Raw genomic sequence first — 24,838 nt, 5'->3', positions numbered from 1 at the left:
AAAAAAAAAAAAAAAAAAAAAAAAAAAAGAGGTTGTCTAGATAGGGGTCATCCTTTTGATCCTTTTGTTCTGAGGTTGTAGAGCATCTCATGTAGGAGGATCCCGACTTCTGTGTTGAGTTGTTACAAATAAAAATCATACAGATGAGTTTTGTATCATGATGTTGACCTCAGAAATCCTCTTTGCTTCACTTGCCATTGAACACCACTTTGTAAAAGAGAATCAGATGAGGATTCAGAGATGCAATGAAACACAATGTTGTTTTTCTTTATGAGATGGAAGCAGTGGGAGATGAAAACCAGCAGCAGCCTAGAATATCCATCTGTGCATGCTGGGCAGATAGGAGTCTGTCAGAACTCTTCAGCTACAATAGTTCTGCCATTTGTATTTCCAACAGAGAGATCAACAGCATGCCTTTGAACTGACAAGGCAAAGGTGCACGAGAAAGCTGCACCTGTGAGAGACCCCACCTGTCACCTTTTTTTCTCCAGGACATAATGAATTTTTCTTTACTGTATGAGACCTGGAAAAAAGCTCATCATGGGTAAAGCCATGAGACACACGTGAATGCTGAAGGGGAGTCCAGATGGTTGGGAACAAGAAATATAAGAAAGACAGTAAAGTAGCATGAAGTTTGTTGCTATTTAAAAGACCTAACAATTTGGGGATTTTTGCCACATAAATTGTGTTATTGTTGTCACACTGTGTGGTGCCTCATTGTCCTACTGTGGTTAGCAACTGAGAGGAAGTAGTTTCAAGTGTTATCTCCATAGCAGGCAACAACTTAGCTAACTATATGTAATTTATTTCCAGAGGCAGCATTAATCTTGGACATGAAGAGCATTTGTCTGCAATTCCTTTGGTGCTGTCTGCCTCACCCAGAGAATCTGAAGAGTGTCATTAACAGTAATGAACATGAGGTCTGTATACTGCTCTCTCATTAAGATGCAGGGACACTGCACAATAACTGTACTGTAACACTCTTCTCTTTGCTGTAAAACCACAAAATCCATATCTAGAAACAATATGGGTAAAACCAAAGAGAAGTTGAAATGAGATGAGCCACTGCAGGATACATGTAGGTCTCAAGAACTTATTGTACCATGTAAGCCATCCTCCTTTTCTCCCTATCTCTCTGTGACTTGCTCTGTCACCTGCACTCTTCTCATGGCAAGGTTCCCCATGGCCTGGCTGCTCATCCTGAAAAGAGCTCCCTCCCTGGACAGGAAACTGGGGCAAGGTCATAATCACTGAAGTATTTTGTCTTGTGGAAGGCATCTCTTTTAGGATGAAGTTGCTGTAAGTAGTGATAGAAAAATTGGAGACAGGAAAATCAAGAGAAAGAGTGCTAAGATAGGAGGGATAACACGGGCAGATTCACAGCTGTCTGCTGCCCTAAAACAAGTTGGTGGACTCAGTGGTCAGTTGATTCTGTGGTGTGCAGATATGAACTGCAGATATAGCCAGTCTGTAGGTTGATGTTATCTACAGCAGGTGTTAAAGAATGCAGCATAAAACCAACACAAATCCTTATTATTAATGGTTCCATGAAATGATGTGTGTTATCTGCAATCAAGTGAGCAGCCCAAGTTGCTTCTTTCATTCCACATATGGTTTGATTGTAGGGCCAGGTCTTATCCACAGAAATAAAAATGTGAAGACTTTAGGAATATTGTTTACACTTAACAAGACTTTATTAATTAAAATAAAAAGAGAAAACATTTAGTTGGTCATCTTCATGAAAGAGTAAAGTCAGATAATCTTCCCTTATAAAGGTGAGATATCAAAGGAGGTTTTTACTCCTACGACATTTGCATTATAATGACCTTGAAATCTGTTCCTTTGCCATCTTTCTGGGTACAGTACAGAACTGGAATGCCCTTGGAGACATGCGTGTAAGGAACTGGCCAGTTTGCTTTGCCTCCATCACTCTGTTGGATTACATAGGTGTTTCCTCGGAGTGGGGCCCTCCATTTTCCTTCTTCGTGCCAGCAGGTGTCCCCCGGGAGCTCTTAGCCTCGAGGTATTCCACTGCTGCATACGTCACCATGGACAGCACAAGCACAGACAGCAAAATGTACAGTTTGATGTAGGCTTGCAATTTGGTGCTGTAACCAAAGGCAATGACAAATCCAAGTGATTCCCAGAGACGGTAATTTGCAAAGGCAGCCTCCTTGTGTTTCTCGAATAAAATGCCATAGAGTCCTGGAAGGAAGGAAGAAAGGAAGGAAAAATATGTCTTGTGAAGATTAAATCTGCAACTACGTATTTTCTGCAAAGGGAATAAATAGATCACAATGGGGAAGACAGATCCTCCCTCATAAATGTCAGAGAAAGGAAAATACAAGCCTTGTCTTAAAAAATTGTTGGGCTTCTGTGAATTGTAAGAAGTGAAATAACAAAACAAACATGAGAAAAATAGAGACCAGAGAAAAAGGGAACAAAAATGCAAGGAAGGAAGAAAGGACATGATCCATTGAAGTAAGATGACAGGACTTCATTTTTCAAACTATGAGCTACAAAAATCGAGGGTTTTGCACTGATGAACAAGTAAGGAGAAAAAGGAGGCCTTGACAGTGTAGTTTCCATGTATAACTACTGAGAAGCTCATACCAAAGCCTTACAGACTTCCACAACATGGGCTCAGATTTAGTATGCAAACAAAATACGTTTCTCTGAATCAACCAAGTTTTCAAATTTTCAGCTCCTGAATGGGTTAGCAAACAGAATAACCTTGGTGCACACAGAACTTCCAGGCAGCAACCAGAAAACTTACTTCACACAGAGACCCAGTTCAACTGATCATCCTAATGCAGTTGTGTTCACTCGGAAGCTGCGAATGAGTTCAGTCAGCTGCACACCCACAACCGGGATCAGGGAGGGATTCCAGCCTCCAGGTCTGACTAGTGAATCACACAGGGAAGGGGAGAGCTTGCTTTCCTCTGGGTGCTGAGCTAGCACCAGTGGTGACAAAGAACAGGGCATTTACTCTGACTCAGACGTGGTGTGCACAGAGGGAAGGAGAAGAATATCATGAACTTAGAATCTTTTCATCCACTTGTATAACAACACATCTGTTTGAAATACGTACATTCAGCCAAAAGGCAAAGAGGAATGCAAAGTTCTTTGAAAATCTGAGTAGAATTATCCCTCCAGTTTTGTTAAGCGGGAGGACACTTCATCTGTATGAAAATGGCTGCAAGAGGACATTTACTGAACTGTTTCAATTTACACATGATGGAAAATCTGGACAAGTGGATCACAAAATGTACTTTGTTCATTAAAATGGCTAACTGGAGTGTAGATATGATAGTCCTTCATAGTTTTGTCTCATACATGAACAAGTACAAGTTGTTCGTACTAATTTCCTGATATGCCCAGTGATATCTTCTAGAAAGATATTAAAGGTAAGTATAATATAGGAAAGTTTCTGATGCTATGGCAGTTCTATGTCTAAAGATTCTGGATTTCAGCTGGTACGTATTTGTTATTTTGAATCAAATTGCCTGGATAAGCTTCAGCAGGACCTGCTGGGCTGAGAGAGTGGAGAGGCTGCTAGTTCTGAAATTTCACAGCTCACTTCCATGGAAATTATCCTGGTTTTTTTGCCACTGCCTGTTTTCCTACTCATTAGCCTGGTACTACTAGGCATGTGTATACAACAGGACTGCTGGAAATTATTTGAGTCTGGGTTTATAAACCCTTTAAAATCATTTAAATCCTTTCTAAAGACACAAATCAACCTGGAAAGAACTTGGTTTTACTGTAGTTCACCTGATTGCCCTGTACTACACAATTGTTATGCCCCAGTTGTTATGCAGATTTTGTCAGTGGGTAATATCAGCATCTGTGCTCAAGTTAGGTAAGAAAGAGCACTACACTCTGAAATGGAGTAGCTTTCACTGGAAATAAGTGAGAACATCCACAGCTGAACAGAAGCACATAAGGAAAACTTTATAAGATGAAGTGACTCATCCACTGTGAGCCGACATATCCTTTAGGGGGTACTCGAGTATTAAACATCCACAGCAGCACAAGACAAACCACAGAATGCCTTAAGTATATGGCACTGTGCCATTTATGTATTCACTGGTTAATCTACTGAGGCCCAAGCAGCACTCATGGGAGTTTAGCAAAGGAAGGACCACAGACCTTGTAAATCAATGTTATTTTGGAGGTCTTATCTCTCCTCATAGTCTTTGATGCTGGGAATTTTTCGTGTGATGCAAATCTGCATAAAACTTTTGAAGTTTGAAGGGGAGAAGACATTTAGTCCTATGTGGGTATGTCAAGATCCTATTCTGGGATGCAGCATTGTGGGATAATGTCACTGCACCTCTCTATTAAGGTTTCATGTCGTCACTTGATGTTTCACTATGACAATGTGACAAAGTGAACTTTGTATAATTTTATAAATGGGAGCTGTGAAACAGCTGAATAAGGCACAGACCAAAAAAAGACACTATGCAAGGAAAAAGAACATCCAAGCTAACACAAATCTGAAATTTTCACGAGCATCTTGCAGGAATCTGGGAATGGAGATGACCTGATACAGTGCTGTAAATAGAGATTAATCCTGCCACATAACTGCAGAGCTCACTCACCATCAAGTAAGCATGAAGAATTGTCCACTCTCTTTGCCTCCTCTGGGGGTTTGGAAACTACAGTCATTTCCCAGCCACCTTCTCCAATACTTAAGTCCTCTGTAATTCTTTTTTTCCCTAATGTGGGCCTCAGGTCCATTTTTGTCAGTCATGCAGGGATCTTACTGAGGAAACGTGCTCCTCAAGGACACCACAGATGTACGTAGATCCTAAAAGAGAGGGTACAAAGCCCAGCTCTTTTCAGTGGGGTCCAGGAAAAGTGGGCAAGAGGTGCTGGACATAAATTGAAATATATGAGGTTTCCTCTGAACATCAGGATTTTTTTTTTATTTTTTTTTTTTACTATGAGGGTGACTGAGCACTGTCACAGGTTGCCAGAAGAGGGTGTGAGGTCTCCATCTCTAGAAGAATCAAAGGCTCCCTGGACATGGTCCTGGTTAAATGGCTGTGCCTGGGTGGCCCTGCTTGAGCAAAGGGGTTGAATCATCGAAGTTCAGAGGTCCTTTCCAACCCTAACCCCACTGTGATTCTGAGAGAAGCACAGTATATGAGGACAAGGCTTTCTGGACAAGAGAGAAACAGGACAAAGGACAGGTCCTTTATCCCAGTGGAAAACTAAGATACAGTTCTCAAGAGTGTTAGAAAGAAGCTTGCAGAGCAGTCAGAAAGACTGTGACTGAAGAAGCAGGAAATGAATGAACAGCTTTACTTAAGAGCAAGCAAATGCTCACTGATGTTCTCCTTCCATGACCTGAGTATTATAAAGAGCACGGATTTAAATTTTTTACCTAAGGCACAAGCCTCTGGGTAAGGCTGTGAGATGATGAGAGGGTGTTCCTTGATGTATGTGCTAGCTCTGCTCTAGGAGATATGAGCTGGAGCTGCTGGAGGGGCAGAGAAGGATGCTGGCTGGTCACTCCCTTGTGTGCAGAGGCAAGGACACTACATGTGCTTGAAAGGAGATCACTGTCAGTGCCAGGCAGTGGACTGCCATGCTTTCCATCTGACTCTCCAGAAGGAACATGACACTTTATCTAATGGGTGAAATCTTCTAAGCCCCTGAAACATCCGGAGGGATCAGAGGAAGGAAGGCCAAGACAAATAACCTGATATGTGCCCAGAGGAGCACTTTCCCCTGAAGTGATTTTGTAATGATGCGATGTAATTACAGCTTAAATTTTTGGCAATGAATTCCATACTTTGCTTATGCATTGTGTGAGAAATACTATTTATTTTCATTTCTATAAAGGCTTCTGCCTGATAACTTTGTCTGGTACCACTAGTCCTGTTATTAAGGGATATAGTGAATTCCAAGTAATCTCCTCCATACAATTATCTTACTGACTGCTTTCCATACTTAACTCTTCTCCAGGCTAAAGAGTTCTAGCTTTTTAGTCTTCCTTCAAGCAGAAGTGTCTCATGACTTTGCTGCTTTTTTATTGCCTACTTATGCCTTATCACAGTGGATAATAAATTTTGAAATTGAGTAAACCAGAGTTGTATGAAGTTACTTGCCTGCATAACATTGCTTTCTGTGGTTTTCTCCTACATTTTTCCCTAATAGATCCTAACAGACAATTTTCTTCTTCTTTTATTGCTGAGCTTTGAGTTAATTTTTATCTAGAGTGCTCTCCTTTATTGCAAAAGATAGACTAAATGTATAATTCTTCTTAGTTTCTAAATTACTTTGAAATACTTATACTCCCACGGAATATTTATTCTGAGTACCCATTACCATCTTCTCCAGTATTCTTCTCTCTTCATCTTGGAAAAATTGGTTCAATGAGTATTTTTCTTTCTTACTCCCAACTTGTTCTTTTTCTTCTGCTTTCCAATGAGTTAACATATTTCTTTTAGATGCTGTCCTAAAGCCATTATCATTGTTACACAGCATTGTTTCATAGATGCAAACATGCAGACTCTTACACCTCGAGAGAATACATTTCCTTGTCACCAGGACTTACCATTAGTTTGTGTTTGCCAAACAGCATCAGACAGGCCCCAAAGAGCAGGGAACACAAAAAACACACCAAGCTGCTTGGGATGAGGTTTCCACAGCAGCAGTGCTATTATACAGGCTGTGTTCGTCACTGTGGCTGTTGATTTAAAGAGAAATAAAGAGGAGAAATATAGATGCCATTTTAATCAGGTCAGATTGTGGTAGAAAGCACTTTTTTATTCTACCCCCAATGAAAGCACAAGGCAATCTTAAAATCTTTCTGGTTCATTGAGCTTTGTGCTGACTGAGTTAGTATCACATGAAATACAAAACAATCTAGGCCTTTGACATGTCTAATTAATAATTCTGAGCAGTGTCCTGAGCTGAGAGATCCTCAGTGCTGATATGGTTGTTAGCCCAGAGGACATGAACCACTGTAGGAGAAGGAGATTCTGAAAGGCTCGCAGTCGCCATGTGAGGTATGTGGGAAGGGGGACCAAACACCTTCCTGCTCTCTTTGCCTTAAATGAGGTATTCATTCAGGGCCAGAGGGGGCAATTAAGGATTTCTAGAAGGTCGTGTGGCTTTGGGTATTTCTTTTAAAAAGTGGTTTGCAAATGAGTCACAGATTCTTCTCCCCACAGGTGTAGATTCACAGGCTGAGTAAAAGACCACTAAACAAATTTGAGAGGTTCAGAGGTCTTCCATTTCTAACACTACAGTTTTGGCAAGATTTGTTTATTGCTAGTATTAGGTGGTTTTTGCTTTCTGGGTTTTTAAACCTGACTTTTATAGACTGAGACACACACCTAGAACAGACAGAAAAATCTTTGAGCTAGTGATTGTAACAGAAAGCACTCCAAATTTCTCCTTCCTTGTCCAGGTTTAAAATTTCCTGTGGAGAAAATGCCTAGAATGTCTTGATGCATATTGATCTATTCAGTGATGTTTTTAATAATAGGAATTATTGCATAGTGGGAATTAGGTATGAGTCCACTTCAGTGATCAAAATGCATACAGAGGCACAAAACAAATATTTCTTGGTGTTTTTTTATCCCTGCATTACTCTGTTACTCATTGGAACAATATTCTCTGGAAGGGGAGATGTTCTTAAATATGCAAATCTTTTCACAAGGCAACATGAAAATTACTGTCCCATACACAAGCCCTTAAGTTATTCTAGCCCAACACATTACTTTCTTCTATTTTTCTCCCTATAGAACAAGTAGTGAAAAGGACAGCAGGCCAACCTTTAAAAAGTTTCCTGAAATTTCACTCAAGCTTCCAAGTTTGTCATTTCTTGAGACTCAGATCAACGGTAATTTGCTTTCACTCCATGAGGGTGAGGAGGTTTCAGCCCAGTGGAGAAATCCTTCTTATGACAGTGCAAGTCTCAACATCTGCATTGTAAAATCATTTGACACTGGCTGCATCAGAGCTATAAAGCATCAAATCCATAGGGCACTTTCTGCATAGAGCCCTCAAAAGCAGGCTGAACTTACATCACCAGCAAAGCGATGTAAGGCAAAGACAGCAATACAGTGCTTAACTGTGGCCTCAGTTGTCTCTTCTCTCATGAATGAAGTTTGTGAAGTCTGCCTCTTGATTGACTTTGGTTTTAATTGATAGCTGACAGCAAGCTATCCCTTTGTACATGCAAAGGGGGGAGTAGCGGATCTGATTACTTGTGGTGAATCAGTCATTGAAGAAGTCTTTACATACCTAATGCAAATAGAAGTTTTCTACCCGTGAACTGGGAGATCTTTCCGAAGAGCAGAGAGCAGAGGGAGTTTACAGCTGCAAAGCAGATCATCACATAGCCAACATACTGTATCCCAAGGGCACAGGTCACATATACCTGGAAGAGAAGAGATAGTGGTGCACGTTTTCTTTGATGAAAGCATACAGTAAAGTTCAAAGATCTTAGCCTGAGTGTTCGGTAAATAGCCAGCATGGACGAGATAAAAAGAGCACAGCTAGAGAGTTTGCTGACAAGCTCCTGGTGCATTGACATTGTTGGCCTTCAGCAGCAACTTTCCTAACCCTGTTCCCAGCATCAGACTGATGCCACGTAAACAGAGGAATAACAAACAGAACAAATCTGAGCACTGTTTGCTGTAGAAATAAAACTTCTGGAAGCAGCATTAGGAATTTTCTGTCCTTCCCATCATAGCCCAAGAGATGAAAATTGACAATTGACACTACGGTCATTACAGAGCAGCTCCAGCATTTAACCAGTGGAGGTTGCCAAGGAGCGCCCCTTTCAATCTGTTCCAACACAGCAACAAGTTCACCCTTCCATCTGGTTTAAATGCAAGGTTTGAAAGCCTTAAGCATGAAAGAAGCAGCTCAGGAAGGCTGCCCTCTTTCTTTGAAGGCTTACTCTACAAATGCCTGGAGAACACACCTGCTGTGTGTCAAGGTTGTCAAAAAACTGGAAGAGTGGAGGTGGTTTTAATAATTTCAATCTGTCAGGGTGTGGACCTGTTGCAGTAGTGACTAGTGAGGGCTTTCAGCCAGCCATGTTGAGGACTTGCCCTCTTACCATAAAGGTTGTCAAAATAAAATATGTGGAATGTGTGCTGACTTGCATTTATAAAAGCTCTAGGGAAACCAAGAGAGGAAGGAAGATATAAAGGCTTTGCTGGCTTCTGGCTTTTCTCCCAGTTTGTTATTTACAACAAGGTGAGGAGTTTGAACCTGTAGCTCTCTGCTGTGGCCTCCACTGGTGGGTTAAACTCTCTACTGCATTCTTTTTGAGGCTGTTCCAAGGGACATATTTACTGCTACTCAAAGATGTCACTCAGAGTTCATTCACATAGAAGTAAGCAGTAACTTTGCAATCCACAAATCATCATTAAGGACATCTTCATTCGACAAGTAAATACAGATCAAATGCAATAGTAAGACACAACGGCACAAAAAAATCAGACAGAAATAGATTTTCATTTGCATCCACACCTTTGTGTAGTCACCAGAAAGAAATCCCTGTTCAAACCCACTGTACATTGTCAGAGGGATTAGGAGACACTGTCTTTTATCTTTAAGATGCCGAAAAGTTGCTAGGAACGTAGACCAAAAGGATGGTGCCTCTAGTTTTTCTTTCTCAGTCTCTGCTTGGTCAGATTTGATCTGGTCCAGAAATATAATAACCAGCAACACAGCTAGCACACCACTAGCTGCAAAAAAAACAAAACAAAACAAAAAGTTCATGAAAAACTGAGGAATGCCGAAAGAATGATGGGAAGTCGCTTGCTGCTGTTATTGTTCTGACTTGGTGCTTAGCTCTCTGTGGGATATTTTGGCAGCTGCCTGTGATTCCGCTTCAGTGTAAAGGCCGTTTCTGTACAAACAAGGCCTGGTCTACACTCACAACTTCTGCATACAGCTGTGCTCTTGCAAATCCCCTCCGCTGAGCTGTGGTGAGAGCCGCGGGCCAGCTGTGCGGCCGCAGAGTGAGGGCTCACCCCGCGGGGCAGTCCGGGGCCACGGGACGGGAGCGGGACGGAAACTGCTCCCCCGGGAGCTTTCACAAGGCTTTAAATCAACAGCACACAGGAGTGTCCGCTTCCAGTGCCAAGGTTTTCATGGCTAGCAGGGCTCTTCTTTCAAATACATGGAAAGAAAAATAAATGCTGACTTGAAACCCAGTAATATGCTGTGCTTTTTTTTCTTAGCTCAGAACCATGTTTTGAGTATGGAATAAGTAGTGTTTTGAAGATGATAGTGAGCAGCTCTAGCTAACTTGAAAAGATGGAAGTTATAGCTTTAAACCCATAATTTCCTAGCAGAAGCAGCATATAAAAGAATTATATGGAGTAGTTAATCAGAAAATGATCATGCGTGTGTCAGTCTAGATTTGTTGCTTGTGTAGTGAATCAAAACAAACTTTTTCATGTTATCAAGAAGATAACCATGTCTCATAATACCCGTGAGACAAAACATAGATTTACAACTGATTACTTCATTACGGATGCAGGGCATGATAATGTTTCCTCACTTATGCTGACTAAAATTCCATCCATGGAAAGAACTACAGTTCAGAGTAAGATGAGAACCAGGCACCTCTTTCCATCTACTTTTCTTCTTTAATGTGCTCCTACTTATGTGTATGGATATTGTCTCTACTGTGAACTTTTAATATACAAATACATCAGCAGATTTACAATAAATTGCCTCATTTTTTTATTGCTTATTATTTTTCATCCATATCTCCTAGAATTTCTCCAGTGTCCTGGTTCCCCACTGTGGCTGAGCTGTAAATCCTTCATGATTCAAGTCATTATTGGTTCTGCCAGTGTGTTTATTAATACTTATGGACTGATTGCTGGACTTAAATGGATGACAGCAGAACATCCATATTTTCAGAAAAAATATATATAACAAAGATGTTAAATGAATCAAGAGCAATTATAGGAGATAATGGCTTAACAGTGGTTGGTATGAACATAAATAGAAACATTCATAGTCCTTGAGAAAGCAAAACAGCAGAAGAATTATCCATTATTGTCTCCACCCAGGCTGGGCAAAATAAGTATTCAGTCACCAAATAGAGGACACATTTTAAAAATGCCTGTGAATGATATTCACCATTTACTTTCCCTTGAGGTAAGGAAAGACATATCTTTTATTAAGAGCTTCAAAGAAAAACAAAACCCCACTGACGCAGGGTCAGGAGAAAGCAGGGTTGCATTCACTTTGTATGCACAAAGCCTTAAGGGAGTGCTGTATATGTTAGTCATCAAATTTAAATTTAAACTTTACAGACAAACATGCCTTTAGCAGAAAGTCATCAGCTCCAGTACGTTCTGGGAGGAGAGTGGGGGGATGTTTTTTACACTTTCCCACCAATTAGGAATGGAGGCTGGGGACAGAGGAAGGGTTTTCTGTAATGCCCTTGTGCACTGAGAGCTGGCTCTGCCTGGATCACATGCACTCTGTTGGAATGTATGGCAAATTCTATGCTTCTGTCTCAGCACAGAGAGAACATCTATGTTCAGAGACTGCAAAGGTATTTTGACAGAGCTAAGGTGCACATTGCCTTGCCAGATACTTGCCTTTATCCAGAGAATAATTTGTTTTGAGCATGATACTTTTTGAAACTTTCCTCACTCAGTGAATCCTTGCAAATCAACTTTTTTTCCTTTAATGGCATCAACTTCCCTGTCTTTAATTCTTTTCTAGTTTTGTGCAAGGAAGGTCTATAGCAGCTGTAGTTACTAAATGGGAGATATGACAATTTGTCTGGCTGAATTTGGGTCGCCACACTGGGCTTCAGCTTTATTCCAGGTGAAAAATATAAATATCTTTCTCCTTTAGATAAAAATTATACAGCTCTGGCATAAAGCATTAGAACTATTTAGGAAGGAGTTGTTTACAGCTCTCACATATCTTATTTTCCTTCAGCAAATTGGATTGAAGGAGAAAGTCAGAAACTTGATCTGCAAAGCCGTGCTAGCTTCCACAAGTACTAGGCTCTCCATCAGTGATACTGATTAAAGATTGCATGGATTACTCACCAGTATAGACCCCTAGCAGTGTGTAGATTAAGGAGTTGGAGGGTTTTGCTGAGTCAGTGGTGTTAGTGGTATCAGTCAGGCAGTTGTATGCTCCACAGCATTTCAGGTCTTCTTCTGAAATCTCCACTAATTAAGAACCAAAAGAAAGGCAGGTCAATGAAGAGATCAGGTAAGCCCACACTGTAAGGATATAAGGAATCCAGTACTTAGTGATTGGTGCTGGTTTCAAGTCTCTCCTTATTAGAGATGTTTAACTGCAGAATTCCAGTTTAATGCACAAAAATTTGGTTTAAGAGAAACAAAAGAGAGACTGAACACTGAATTAATGGTTACATGAGGACAGGGACTAAAGTTAGAAGCTGAAATCTGAATCAAAGCTCAATTTGCAGTGTTCAAAGTTTGAGTACATATTTTTACCTCTTTCATTCATCGTAATAAATTATGAGATAGATCCCTAAGTTTACAGCAGCAGTGGACTGATGGACTTCAGTCCTTACAGCCATCCTACATTTTCCCCCTCCAGATAATTTCTGTATATGTTATAGGAACAGAAACCACCTCAAGACATCTTTTTTTTTTTTTTTTTTTTTTTTTTTTTCAAATTTAGATTATGATTACTCAGTATTGCAGTCTTACAAGTAGCCTGCTTTTCCTGACTTTATTATTTTACTACTGCCTTTATAGCTTTCTGAGAACACACTTGAAGCTAACAGTTCAGCAGGGTTTGGAGTAAGACCTTTGCTTTGTGCAGTTCTATTGTTGTTATGTGGGATATATGTCAAAGCCACAAACACACACGTTCTCGTACACACTGTGTCACCAGCACACTGTGCCCCACTTCCTCCAGTACCTTCTTGGTAAAGAATAAATGCTAACCCAAAGTGTAAGCCTGGATAAACTGTCCACTGGAGGAAGATGATCCAAACCCCACACAGTAATTTTAGTGCTTTCACTGCAGAGTTTGTCTCTGGTCCAAGCACAATCAAGGGCAATATAGCCGTAACTTGGCTGAGTCCTTAAAGAGGAGCTGATCTGTAATTTTTCAATTCAGGTTATTGTGTAACTACTTTTAGTGTATTTTTCCTCATTGCTTCAATCAAAGCTGCTGTGATGTGAATCAGCTGTCTAACCAGCTTCATAAACAACTTTAGGTTAAACGTAAGATAAAATGTAGTGATGTAAAGAAAATCATTAATTTATGATAGTGACTGGCTACCCCTACAGACCTGCAGCAAAAAATGGACAAACAGATTCTCAGCAAAATTACCATATGCAAAAGATGAGTCACATAAGTGAAGTGTGGAAAACAAGTTTCTTATTGGTTCCTGCATCATCTGAAGATGAAGCTGCACATGCAATTAGTCATATGCAAGCTGCAAGGCATGGTTTGCACTGTTTCTCTTGAATTTAAACTATAATATTGTTGAATGACGAAGGATGACTCTCATAATTTACACTGATTACTGTCTTCAGTTGTGGTATTACCACATGGTGTATCTTTGCCTTGCTGTGAATGGATGCAGTGATGCAGGCAATACATCAAGAGTTGGTGCATGTCTTAACTTTATGCATTTTGATTCTCCAGATGAATGCTATATCTTTCCTACTGCTGAGTAAAATGATACATTCTAAGTACACGAAAATATCAATGGATGCCTTTGCACAAGTCTCAGAGGAAAGAAAAATAATTGTGTGACTGGAGATTCTTACCCCCTTGCCCCGGCCAAGTTCCCTCTAGATTAGAATTGTGTCTCACTGAGAAGGCACAGTAGAGAAACTCGTGTTATAACTGCTTATCACTGTTGTGAAGATGTGCAAGGCCCTTTGCTTTGAGAACTGTTCACAGGAGCACAGCATTTTTATAAATTCTATGTAACAGATTAAAAAAAAATAAGAGGGTCTTTAAAATTTGGAGGAACACCCTCAAAAGTAAAACTAGGAAGGGATTTACAAGACAAAAAAATAGTGGTTTATTCCTCTTGTTAAAATTATGTGTGCTGTGAGGAAGAGTCAAATGGTTGCAGTTTGTACAGACCCCACAGCTGCAGCACTGCCTCTGCTCTGCAAGTGAAATCTGAACAGATATCATGCGAGATCAGGTCAGCAGGGCTCCACTGCACTCAAAAAGGTCTGCCAGTATTCTGCTTTAACAGTGCTTCACCTATAGTTAGATTTAAAGGAGGCATGATTCTACATAAGTATCACACCTTGTGACAACTACTTTGCCATAAATCCAAAGATTCAAAGATTAAAACCTGATGCCAACTTCCTGACATTTAGCTTTAACCTCACAGCTATTGAGACCGCTTGAGAGGGCATACAGAAAGCTCTCTCCATGTCTGGAGAACAATCCTGTTCTGATTTTGACAGCATGAGGAATGTACAGCAGACTGCAATGATAAGGCACCACGGCATTTTGAGTCTCTAAGGTGGCATCCAAACATTAATTTATCTTCACAACTACACTTTTAAAATTGACACCAACTACATGCATGGGAAATGAGGGCACTGCTGTTGAATGATTTCTTCAAGCTACTTTGGCATCTGCTGTCTGGGTCTGAAATACAGCAGAGGAGCCCTGGCACGCCGGCTCCTGCCAACAGCTACTGCTATTTCTCCTTGGCAATTCTGTAGAGCGCTCATTTTCAGCAAGCACCAGCAACCAGTCTGATTCATGTTGAATGCTTAACAGAAAACTAACCCAGTACTACAAGCTTTGCAAAAAGCTTCAGTATTTTGCCTTTTGCTTTGCACTACAGGGGTAGAATTCAAACAGAATTCAACAGAGTTCTATTTTTTATCTATTCATCTGAACTCTTTTTATGGCTGATTTTGATAGAAAATTGTCATTTTCAGAGAGAAATTTATCTCATTTCTTTCAGGTATCTATCATCAGATGGGCTAACTCTCATCTGAAACGCCTGTTTCCACTGCCTATGAAATCTCAGCTGCAGAAATCTACCTATTATCTATCTAGAACTAGTTGATGTTTATAGAAAGAAGTGCCAAAATTTTAAATACATTTTACCTTTGGTGGAAGATTGGCTAAGTATCAAGGATGAGATAAGATTTCCCCAGATGCCGGAAGACTGAAACACCAGAAAGAAGACCCCAAAGTATTGGTTGATGATGTCTTTTGCATTTTTTCCTGCTTTCTCAGCATACGAAGTGCCAGCAATGGTGAGGTAAGTGCATTTGGCAGACCAGAGTGGTGCTCCTCCTAGGCCCAGGATCACAGAGGTAGGGATTAGTGTGTACCTGCCAAAGAACATTTTATTTAGCATAGTTGTTACCATTAGCATAACAATCATTTTCCCAAAGGTCCAGAGGCAAAAACAGACATCAAAGAAACAGATTTATCTTTTTTATGATACAATAAATCTGTTACATGGAATCAAGGCAAGGCTAGCCTTGTGAAGTTAGAGTGTGCAAGAATATGCATCTCTGTGCAGGGACCTGGCCTAGGCCAGGCTGGCTAGGTCTGTGCTCATGTTCCTTAACTTCTCATAACAGAGAACTAAACTGCACATGCACTTCAAAAGATGGATACTGACGACTTTCCTCCACGGAGTTGCAACCCTTGTCACTGGAGAGCAGAAGTTGTTCATCCACCTTTAGAAAGGGTGAGGGAGGACTTAGCCTTCTCCTGTGGTCCTCTTCACCAGAGCTACTGGCTGGAAGATAGTCTTCCCTTCAACCTCTTCAAAAACAGCCCTAAAAGTCTTTTGACTTTTAAATGTAACTTCTGATTTTTCTTTTCCCAAAGGAGAATCTCTTCTACATGAGTTAGAGAAACTCAGCTTCAGGTGGGCAGATGGACATGTTCATTCTGACTCTTTGCACATTTTTACCTCTCTGGTCCACCTAATACTGGATTTATTTGTCTCGATTTGTTGCAAGTAGCCCCTTTTGCGTCCAACTTTCTAATCTACAACACAGAGTTAGAGTAGGAATGGATAAGAAAAAGAAGAAAGAACTTCACCCTTACTTATTTTGTTTGAACACAACAGAGTGAGTTAAAGCATTTAAATCGTACCAGCTAGCATAGAAGTTCCCTAAGGAGAAGGTGATGTAGCAACACATGGAGATTGCAATGGTCCACTTGCAGCCCAGCTTCTTGATGACAATTGGAGGGAGGAACATGGACGACAAGATGAGTGCAGCATACAGAACACTCAGGGAAGCAACGCCCAGGCCTTCTTCTGAGTTGAGACTGCTCTGCAGGGACAAAAGCAGTGATGGAGACAAATTTTATCACAGCTACATATTACTGTGGTGTACAGAAAGAGGCTTCAGGCAGAAATAGAGAGACACAGCATCTGGGGCTGGGTCTTACTGTCTCATGTCCCCAAAACAGCCTGATTATGGACTTGGAATTTTCATCAAAATGATGGACCGTTTATGAAAACATGACACAAGACCAGGTGAGGACTGCTCAGATTCAAAGCGTTGGTAAATAATTCTTTAGATTACTTGATGTTATTTGTTTGAGTTTCTCTTTGAAAGCAAGTTGAATGAAGGATAACCTCTTTTCTTGGCCTTCATTTGTTGTCTCAGGCAGGAATGTTCTCAGATCTGCATTGCAAGGGCTGGCATAGCAATAGTGGGAGATTCTTTGCTTTAAACTACAGTCTGATAATTTCTAAGATTTTCAGAGGCAAACATCCAAATATCCTAATAGACTCACAGCAGCCCTTTGTAGCTGGAAGTAATTGATTCATCCACATTTTCACAAAGAAGGAATAACATTTTACTCATCTAACCAGGTTTTATAGTTTTATGCTCCAAACAGTTCTCCTCTTGTCTTAATGCTCTGTAGAACTTACAAGAAGCACCACTCTGGTCTGCCAAATTTGGATTGGGACACCTGGACAAGCTTTAAAAATGGTTCTACGCAAACCTAATAAGGTTTAACAAGTTGAAATTCAAAGTGCTACACCTAGGTCAGGGCAATCCCAGACATGGGTAGAGGCTGGGAGAGGAACTCATTGAGAGTAGCCCTGCAGAGGAAGACTTGAGAATTCTGTGGATGAAAAGCTGGACAAGAGCAACAGTATGTGCTCACAGCCCAGAAGGCCAGCTGCATCCTGGGCTGCATCAAAATAGGTCTGACAAGCAGGGCAAGGGAACTGATTCTCCCCCTCTACTCTGCCTGGTGAGTCCCCGTCTGAAGCACTGCATCCAGCTCTGGGGTCCCTGGAGCAGGAAGGACACGGACCTGCTGGAGAGGAGGGCAAAGAAGATATCAGAGGGGTGAACCACCTCTCTTAGACAAAGAATTGGGATTGTTCAGCCAGGAGAAGAGAAGACTCTAGGAAGACCTCACGGCAGCTTTCCAGTACTCAAAGGGGACAATAAAAAGTGGGGATGTGACTTTTCACAAGGGCAGATAGTGATAGGCCTAGAAATGGCAACAGCTTTAAACTAAAAGAGAGATTTAGGATAGACATTAGAAAGAAACTCTTCACCGTGAGAGTGGTGAGGCATTGGAACAGGTTGCCCAGAGAATCTTTGGATACTCCATTCCTGGAGATGTTCAAGCCCAGTTGGACGAGGCTTTGGGCAACCTGGTCTAGTGGAAGGTGTCCTTGCCCACAGTGGAGGGTTGGAACAGGATGATCTTTAAGGTCCTTTCCAACCAAAGCATTCTGCAATTCTGTGCTGCTTAGCAATGTTTTCCTGATTGTTTTGATTAATAGGTGATATGATTCAGTATGATTTTGGAAGGGGGACTGAGTGCTGAGGGGCTGGCACTGGAGAGCTCTGTAGAGGAATGAAGCTGTTGGTGGCTTCATGGAAGACAGACTGCAGTGGCTGTGCAGTCTGGCCATGCAGGACCATGGTGGCAGTCATGCAGGACGCCTGGAGACAACCAGGTACCAGGACAGTGAGGTGAGGACAGACTCTGTTAGAGAAGTGTCAAGGTGTTTGAGAATTGGAATGGTTATTTTATAAACAGGCAAAGAGGCTTCCTGATCTCAGAGGTCTTATTTTTGAAACTTCTCATGCCTGGTTTTGTCAGCTACAACTTCCAAAAATTAGAAGTCAGGCTTCCAAGATCATATGATTTTTATTGTCTGGGTTCTGTTTGTTTGTTTGTTTGTTTGAGGGGTTTTGGGGTGTTTTTTGAGAGGGGGGTCTGGGTGATGGAATATTGAAATGAATTGTGGAAAGTTTTAACATTCAGTACTTACAGGTTCACAGGTTCGCAGAATATTCTGAATTGGAGGGGATCCACAGGATCATCAGTTCCAACTCTTAAGTAAATGTCCTGTATGGGCACTGAACCTACAAACTTGGTGTTATTAGCACCATGCTCTAACCAACTGTTTCAGATGGTGGGACTGACTTGCAACTTCTAGGGTTTATCTCCCCCTGCCTCTTTAGTCTCCACAACTCCTAATATCTCCATCCAGGTTTGGGACTGCTTTTGCAGACCAGCCCTGAGTTCAGAATCTGACAATGCCAGCAAATAAAATCTGTTCAAGGAGAGAGGACAGATGCATGGAAAAAGGAGGGACCTCTTCCTGAAATGAGGTAAACTCTTTGTCATTGCAAATAAGTTCATCATGTTATGTATCAAGTTCCACCTTTAAGGCATACAGATTCCCACTCCAGTGGGAAAATTCAACCCAGTTGGTCATGATCATTTGTTAATATCCTGCCTAAAATTGCTCATCAATGGCTTCTAATAATTCATCAGCCATTAGACCAGCAGAGCCTTCTAAGCTGAGAAGTTTCTCCTTGTGTTTATCTACTCAGAAGCATTCATAGACTGCAACAATAGCCCTCAGTATTTTATTTTGGATAAACAAGTGATCTCTAATGGTAACCTGAGTATTCAAGTAATTCTAGAAACCCATCTCTGCTACCATGTTTTAGGACGTTAATGCCAGTACAAACCACAATTCCAGCATTAAAAAGTAATATTTTATTATTATGTTATATCATCATCCTAGAAATTACTGTATTATTTTATACTTAAATTATTTAATGGTTTGGCCACAATTTTGAATTATTTTACATTTTTGTACAATAATAATCATTATAAAAGCATAGTAATTTAGAAATACTCAAAACAAACACTTCCCAGAAACTGAATTTGTTTTCCATTTTGCAATATCTTTTTTTGAGAAAAGTCATCTCAGGTTAATTTTGTTTTCTGTTTCCATTGAAACAAGTTTCATGGATCTAAAGTAGCAGCATGACGCAAGTATGCAAACTATCTGAGAAATGCTAGAATAAAACATTTAGTAAATGCTGTGGATTTGGGTGAGGAATACTAACCTGCAGCAAGTTAATGTCCTAACCCATGTCATTAAAAATACTGTGCATGCCTTCCTCACAGAGATCACGGAAAGACTGATGTGTTTCACACAACCAGTTGGCCTGATGCCCTTCCAGGCCAACTGTCCTGATAACCAATGGGAGATGCCCCACTTACCTGTAGGCTCTGGAGCCCTCCATAAGCAGTAAAGAGAAGTAAAAATCCAAAAGAAATGACCAAAACATTCTTAAGATTCCTTTCCATGTTGATTCATAGAAGACAAAAGTCCTGCCAGTGGGCAAAGCTGATCCAGTTATTCCAGGGGATGATTTGAGTTGGAGAAAAACCGCTTATGCCTCGTTGGACAAGGTCACTTGTTTTCTGTGTTTGTAGAGAAGAGAGTTGTTAATTATTTGAAGACTGGCCAGTGAACTTTACTTTTAACAGTACTGAAAACTTGTTGTGGAGTTGTTACTCATTCACCTGTTATGACTCAGGAAATAGCCAGCATTCCCAAGGGCATCTATCATGTTTAATTAGAGAGGTATATAGGTCTCTTGCAACACTTGCACCTATTTGACTATCGAAGTCATATATTATATGGCTCTCCACTATGACCAGCACAGCAGGAAAAAATTGCAAGCTGTGAAATCCCTTTCTGCCATAAAGATGCACAAATCCATAAAGGCCAAAGATTAAACGCTGTACTGAAATCTACATCAGGCCAATTGCTTAACTATGGTTACCAAAGTGTGCTAGGAAATGAGATTGTGCTACAGCTCTGTCTGCATACACCAGCTCCATAACTGTGCAGCACAGAATCTGCTGCAGCTGCTGGCTGCTTGGCAAGTGGGACAGCCTTCATTCATGGGGAACCTTGAGGCTTTGGTCCCTCAAGTTTACCAAGTCATACTCATGAAAATGATTTTTCCCCATCTTTCTCATCCATGCAGAAGCAAAAAAAAAAGAAAGGTAGATTAAGCAAATAACTGAAAAAGCAAGTTCCTCTCCCCTTCTCTGGCCCTAAGACTGGCAGGGTGAAAAGACCCTTCCTGCATCTGCAGCAGAGGAGAGATTTGAACTTGGGAGCAAAGTAGAATCCGAAAATGTCCACTCTATGATGTAAACAGGTCTGCAGTCTGTAGTCCACAGTGTCCACCGGGAATACACAGCTAAGATTTGGTCTAAATCCCACTAGATGGCACAATTTTGCTTTCCACAGGGACATTCACGGGTGAGGGGAGGAAGCTTTAATGCCTAAGTTCATTTAGAACATTTAAGAGGTCACAGCCAGTTTCTGCTTTGGAGAACATTGCAATATGTGTCTTCATTTTCTTCTTTTGTCTTATAATCTTCTTGAATTAAATAATGCAGAAAACTTAATCTTTTAATTCTCTATTGTAACTGGTACTTCTATGTTGCAAGTCTAGATAGTGGCTTTTTATTTTACAGGCTACTATGCTCAGCATGCAAACTCCTTGAATGAGATCACAATGTCGCTCTTGCTCGGCAGTGTTTGTGAGCCTCTAGAAGGAGCTTAAACCAAACTGGTGGTACTTTCCCTCATCTGCTCAGGTTTATGGATCCTTGCAATTTTCAGGTGACAATATTTCACAAGAAACTTACAGCTGGTGATAACATGCTTGTTTCTGTTTTGGACTCCTTAGAAATAGTCTGCAAAATTCTAGAAATTTGCAGTCACAGGTCTAAAACAACTGGAAAAATTATTGAGAATATGTAAGGACAATGCTTACCCTAAACAAAAGCACAATTATCACCCTCCCCAGCACAGGTAAGAACCAGGAATAGTGCAAAGAGCACTATTTATTTTAGTTCTCTTTCTTGACATTAGCAGTAATAACAAGAAAGAAGAAGGCTTAAAAAAATTAGCATTAACTGTAAACTATTTTTTAAAATGCAGTGTTGGATAGGTTATCTGATCAGCACTTCTGCTCCGGAGGGATTCCTAACTTCTAATTCATCACATCTTCTCAGCAGCATAATATTGGAGAGCATATGGGAGATAGTGGTAATTTGAGTGTAGGGGTTTTTTTCCCGTTCTTTCCACTGATCAAAGGCATTCATCCTGTTCCACATCCCTTGCCCAGAGCTTTGGGTTATCCAACTGACTGGTCCCAAGCCCGTCCTTAGGAATGTGCAGAGTCTTTGCCAAAGAGATCTGATAAGGCCAAGGATCTTTTCCTTTGGTACCAGGCAGCTAAAGCTCCGGCAGGCCTGCTGTGTATCACCCTTGACACTTCTTTCATTCTTTCTGCCAGTCCAAGATTAAGTGAGGCTCAGGAGCTGTGTGCTGTGTTTGGGGATTAGGTTTCACACAGAAGACTGCAGCCACCAAATGAAAACTACTTGCAGAGCATTATCATAAACATGGGAGATAGAAGAGGCTGGTTAAATTCATTACTCCATCCCACAGGTGATTACATTTGCTTATTTTCTCAATTTTTTGTGCTTTTTGTGCTTCATACTTATCATTTCCCTATTTACCCTATTCTAGTCAAACTTATTGTTTAGGCAGTAATTTTAACAATAACAGAAGAAAGGCCCACAACATCCAGGATACTCATCACAGGATTTTCTGTCTTAGGAGGCTTTTGATTGGTTATTTCCTTGGTGGTACACAGTATCCCTTCAATCTATCTGTAGAAAGAATGACTGCCTACACAGCATTTCTTGTCTTGCTGTGAAAGCCTGGCCAAGTTACTTTCTTATTCTACTCCTCCTTCACCTGTGTTTGTGCCCTGCTCATTTTGGATTTGGGGAAGCAGTGACTAAACGTGATGTGTCCTGCAAAGCCCAACCATTTTTGACATGGCCATTGGAAAATACTTCCTGTTACATGATGAGAGAAGGTCACAAGCTGAAAGTGAGGTAACAGTGAACTGAACAGGTCAAGCAAGAAAAGCTGTTTTCTTCCAGGAAGGGGATTGTATGGGAGTTGCCTATCAGTGAACCATTTCGCCCACAAGGTCGGAGCAAAAAAATTTTTGTCGTATCAAAGGCTCAGGAATTGTAAGTTATTCCTGCTTGTCTATGAATGCTTGAACATTTCACCCTTCTTCAGTATTTCAGGTCTCATTTCCAAATTTCTTGTATTTCCCATCTCCCTTCTCAAATACTTTCATGTCTTCCTTCTTTCATGTCCTTTCATGTCTTCTCTGAGGATTCCCTCTGCATGCATAGCTCTACAGACATCAGTATGCCACTTCTGTCTCGATCCTATCTGTTGATGTCCTCTGTCTTTCTCTGAAGGAACCAAACTGTCTATCTCAGTCTTCCTTTATGTCCTTGATATAGGCCATCCTTCCTTCGTTCTTGCTTCTCTTTTCCCTAGCCATCACACTGCCTCTGACCCTCTACTTCTCCTTTCTTACCTCACCCCCAGCAGACTTTTTGGTTCTTAAGGGAGTGGCTTGAAAACTGCAGGTGGTGTTCCTGTTTCACAGGTTATTACACTACTCTTAGCCTCACTGGCTGTAAGGTCGCTTGCTCTCCTCCTTTAGCACTGCTCTTGATTTCTCAGGAGGTCCATTTCTTCCAGCTCCACTCCCTATTCCTTAGGAAAAAGAAGAGACACTTGGTCTTGTGGGTTGGGAGAGAGGTCATGGTAAAAAGGGAACCAAATGGAAAAAGATCCTAGAGGGTACAGGCTTGAATGAAATTGATGGTTTTTTCCTTAGAGCCATGTAGCAGACTTTCCCTGCAGGACACTTGTCTGTTCTGTTGAATGCAGCTGTCCAAATAACCAGCATTGTCTTTATAATAAAGACAGAACTCGGTTTAGGATAGGATAATGTGGTGCTGATCCAGAATCACTCATAAATTTTGATGACCTGGAGAAACAGTTCCTTTAGTTGTTGGACTTCTTATAGCTGTTACTCACCTCCTGAGATTTGCATCACTTTTGGCTGGAGTTTTCAATGAACATGTCTGTGAGAGTGTTCACAGACACTAATTCTAGCCTGTGGAGAAATTCAAGCATTTTGAAGGCAAGACACTGCCCTGTAGAGCAGCCAACATCTCTGCAGAGGACAGCCAAAGAGGTCGGACTCTCCAGGCTGACAGCTGCCTGTGAACAAGCCCCTGCTTCTCCACCAGAGTGGTCTTGCATTCATTCTCTTATAATAAAATGCTTTTGTCTGATTCAAACCCAGCCCAGTAACATTCTACCTTCTTAAGAGTGTTGCCTAAGAACTGACATAGTACTTGTGCCTTGTCCTGATTTTAGATGTTTCAGTATAGCTGTAGTAATCCCATTTCTAAGCCTAAACCAGCGAGACTGTGACTCAGTTGGTAAGACTTAACACCCTGCTAAGATAAACATGCCACTGTTGTGATCTAGTGCTTTTATAATGAATGGGTAGGGAGGCAGATCCTGCATATGAACAATGGACTTTTGTATGGCAGTGGCTCTGAAGTCTTAAGAGCCATTTACTAGAAACTGCCTAACTGCATACTGGTTGTTCACATGAGCATGCATGAGAAATTCCTTGCACACACCCGTGATGTGGGCTGGGAGGACGGGACTCCATCAGCAACCAAAATGATATACATTTTCACATTTTCTCTTTTGTTCAGAGCTGGCAGCTCCTGTTATTAATGTCCACTATCAAGCTAGCTGAAAAAAAGGTCTATAGTGATCAGTCAGGACGTCACTAATGTTGAAAGGCTATCACAAAGATTTGTGATGAATTTATCAGCCAGTGGAAATAAAAAGAAGAGAAAAGAATGGGGGCTTGATACCAGAGAGCAGGGCTGCTTAAAGGCTTGTTGAGATGTATGTTCTGGAATGTGGAGGCTCTCACCTCTGATGCCTTCCACCATTCTTTTGTCTATTGGTTGCACCCATGAGTGGACACTGACATAAGGGGAAGATTTACAGCCTGTTTACCACCCACTTGCCATCAATGCAAATATTTATATAAAGATACCTAAGATAAAAGGGAAAGTAGCCAGAAACTGAAAGCCTCACCTTTGCTTTCTTTCTCCGAATATGCTACAACTGCATGTAAGAGCAAGAGCTACCAAGGAGAAGTTGCAAGCAGGGGCTCTTGAGAGTGAAAAATTAGACAAAGTGGCTGTACAAGCTGGTTTGAGAGAAAGGTGCTGCTATGGACAAAATAGAGTATCTATTAGAGTTAATCAGAATAGGTGATCCTGCAGAAAATTTTGAGTATAAAATTTCCTCCCTATTCCAGCAGATATGATCAGGTGCTTGAGGAAGGTGATTATCTGTTTTACATGGCCTTTTCTGTTACACAAAATGTGGGGGAACTACATAACCTTCTCCGAGGGTGACAGAGAGTCCGTCCCATGCCTGAACAACAGACACTTTCCCTTGCCAGTATTGGTAAATCATGCAGCCATCCAGGACATTGTTTCTCTACCAGCTGTTTCTGATCCCTTTTTCCCACCTGTGGCCCTGCCTTCTCCCTCCAATCACTGGCCCATTAGTCTGCATATCCTTGCATTCAAACAAATCAAGTTACCT

General features: G+C 41.0%; 1 protein-coding gene across 1 annotated transcript; it reads right to left on the bottom strand.

The window, feature by feature from the left end:
- Nucleotides 1-1,697: 1,697 nt before the first annotated feature.
- Nucleotides 1,698-19,721, bottom strand: UNC93A (unc-93 homolog A). Its single transcript, XM_066314365.1, has 8 exons — nucleotides 19,507-19,721; nucleotides 16,099-16,280; nucleotides 15,091-15,320; nucleotides 12,063-12,188; nucleotides 9,505-9,722; nucleotides 8,266-8,401; nucleotides 6,569-6,700; nucleotides 1,698-2,205 (listed from the first exon to the last, which is right to left on the bottom strand). Exons 1-8 carry the CDS (start codon nucleotides 19,591-19,593, stop codon nucleotides 1,940-1,942), a joined length of 1,377 nt encoding a protein of 458 aa, XP_066170462.1. The 5' UTR covers nucleotides 19,594-19,721; the 3' UTR covers nucleotides 1,698-1,939.
- Between the last annotated feature and the right edge of the window lie 5,117 nt (nucleotides 19,722-24,838).

The sequence above is a fragment of the Sylvia atricapilla genome, chromosome 3, assembly GCF_009819655.1.
Source record: "Sylvia atricapilla isolate bSylAtr1 chromosome 3, bSylAtr1.pri, whole genome shotgun sequence".
Lineage (NCBI taxonomy): Eukaryota > Metazoa > Chordata > Aves > Passeriformes > Sylviidae > Sylvia > Sylvia atricapilla.
This window is presented reverse-complemented; position numbering and strand designations above follow the sequence as displayed.

Excerpts from the sequence above, each read along its gene's own strand:
- UNC93A (XM_066314365.1), bottom strand. The coding sequence starts at position 19,593 with ATGGAAAGGAATCTTAAGAATGTTTTGGTCATTTCTTTTGGATTTTTA. Across the intron at positions 16,281-19,506 it reads GAGGGCTCCAGAGCCTACAG|AGCAGTCTCAACTCAGAAGA; the intron begins GTAAGTGGGGCA and ends TTGTCCCTGCAG. Across the intron at positions 12,189-15,090 it reads TAGCCAATCTTCCACCAAAG|TGGAGATTTCAGAAGAAGAC; the intron begins GTAAAATGTATT and ends GTTCTTAATTAG.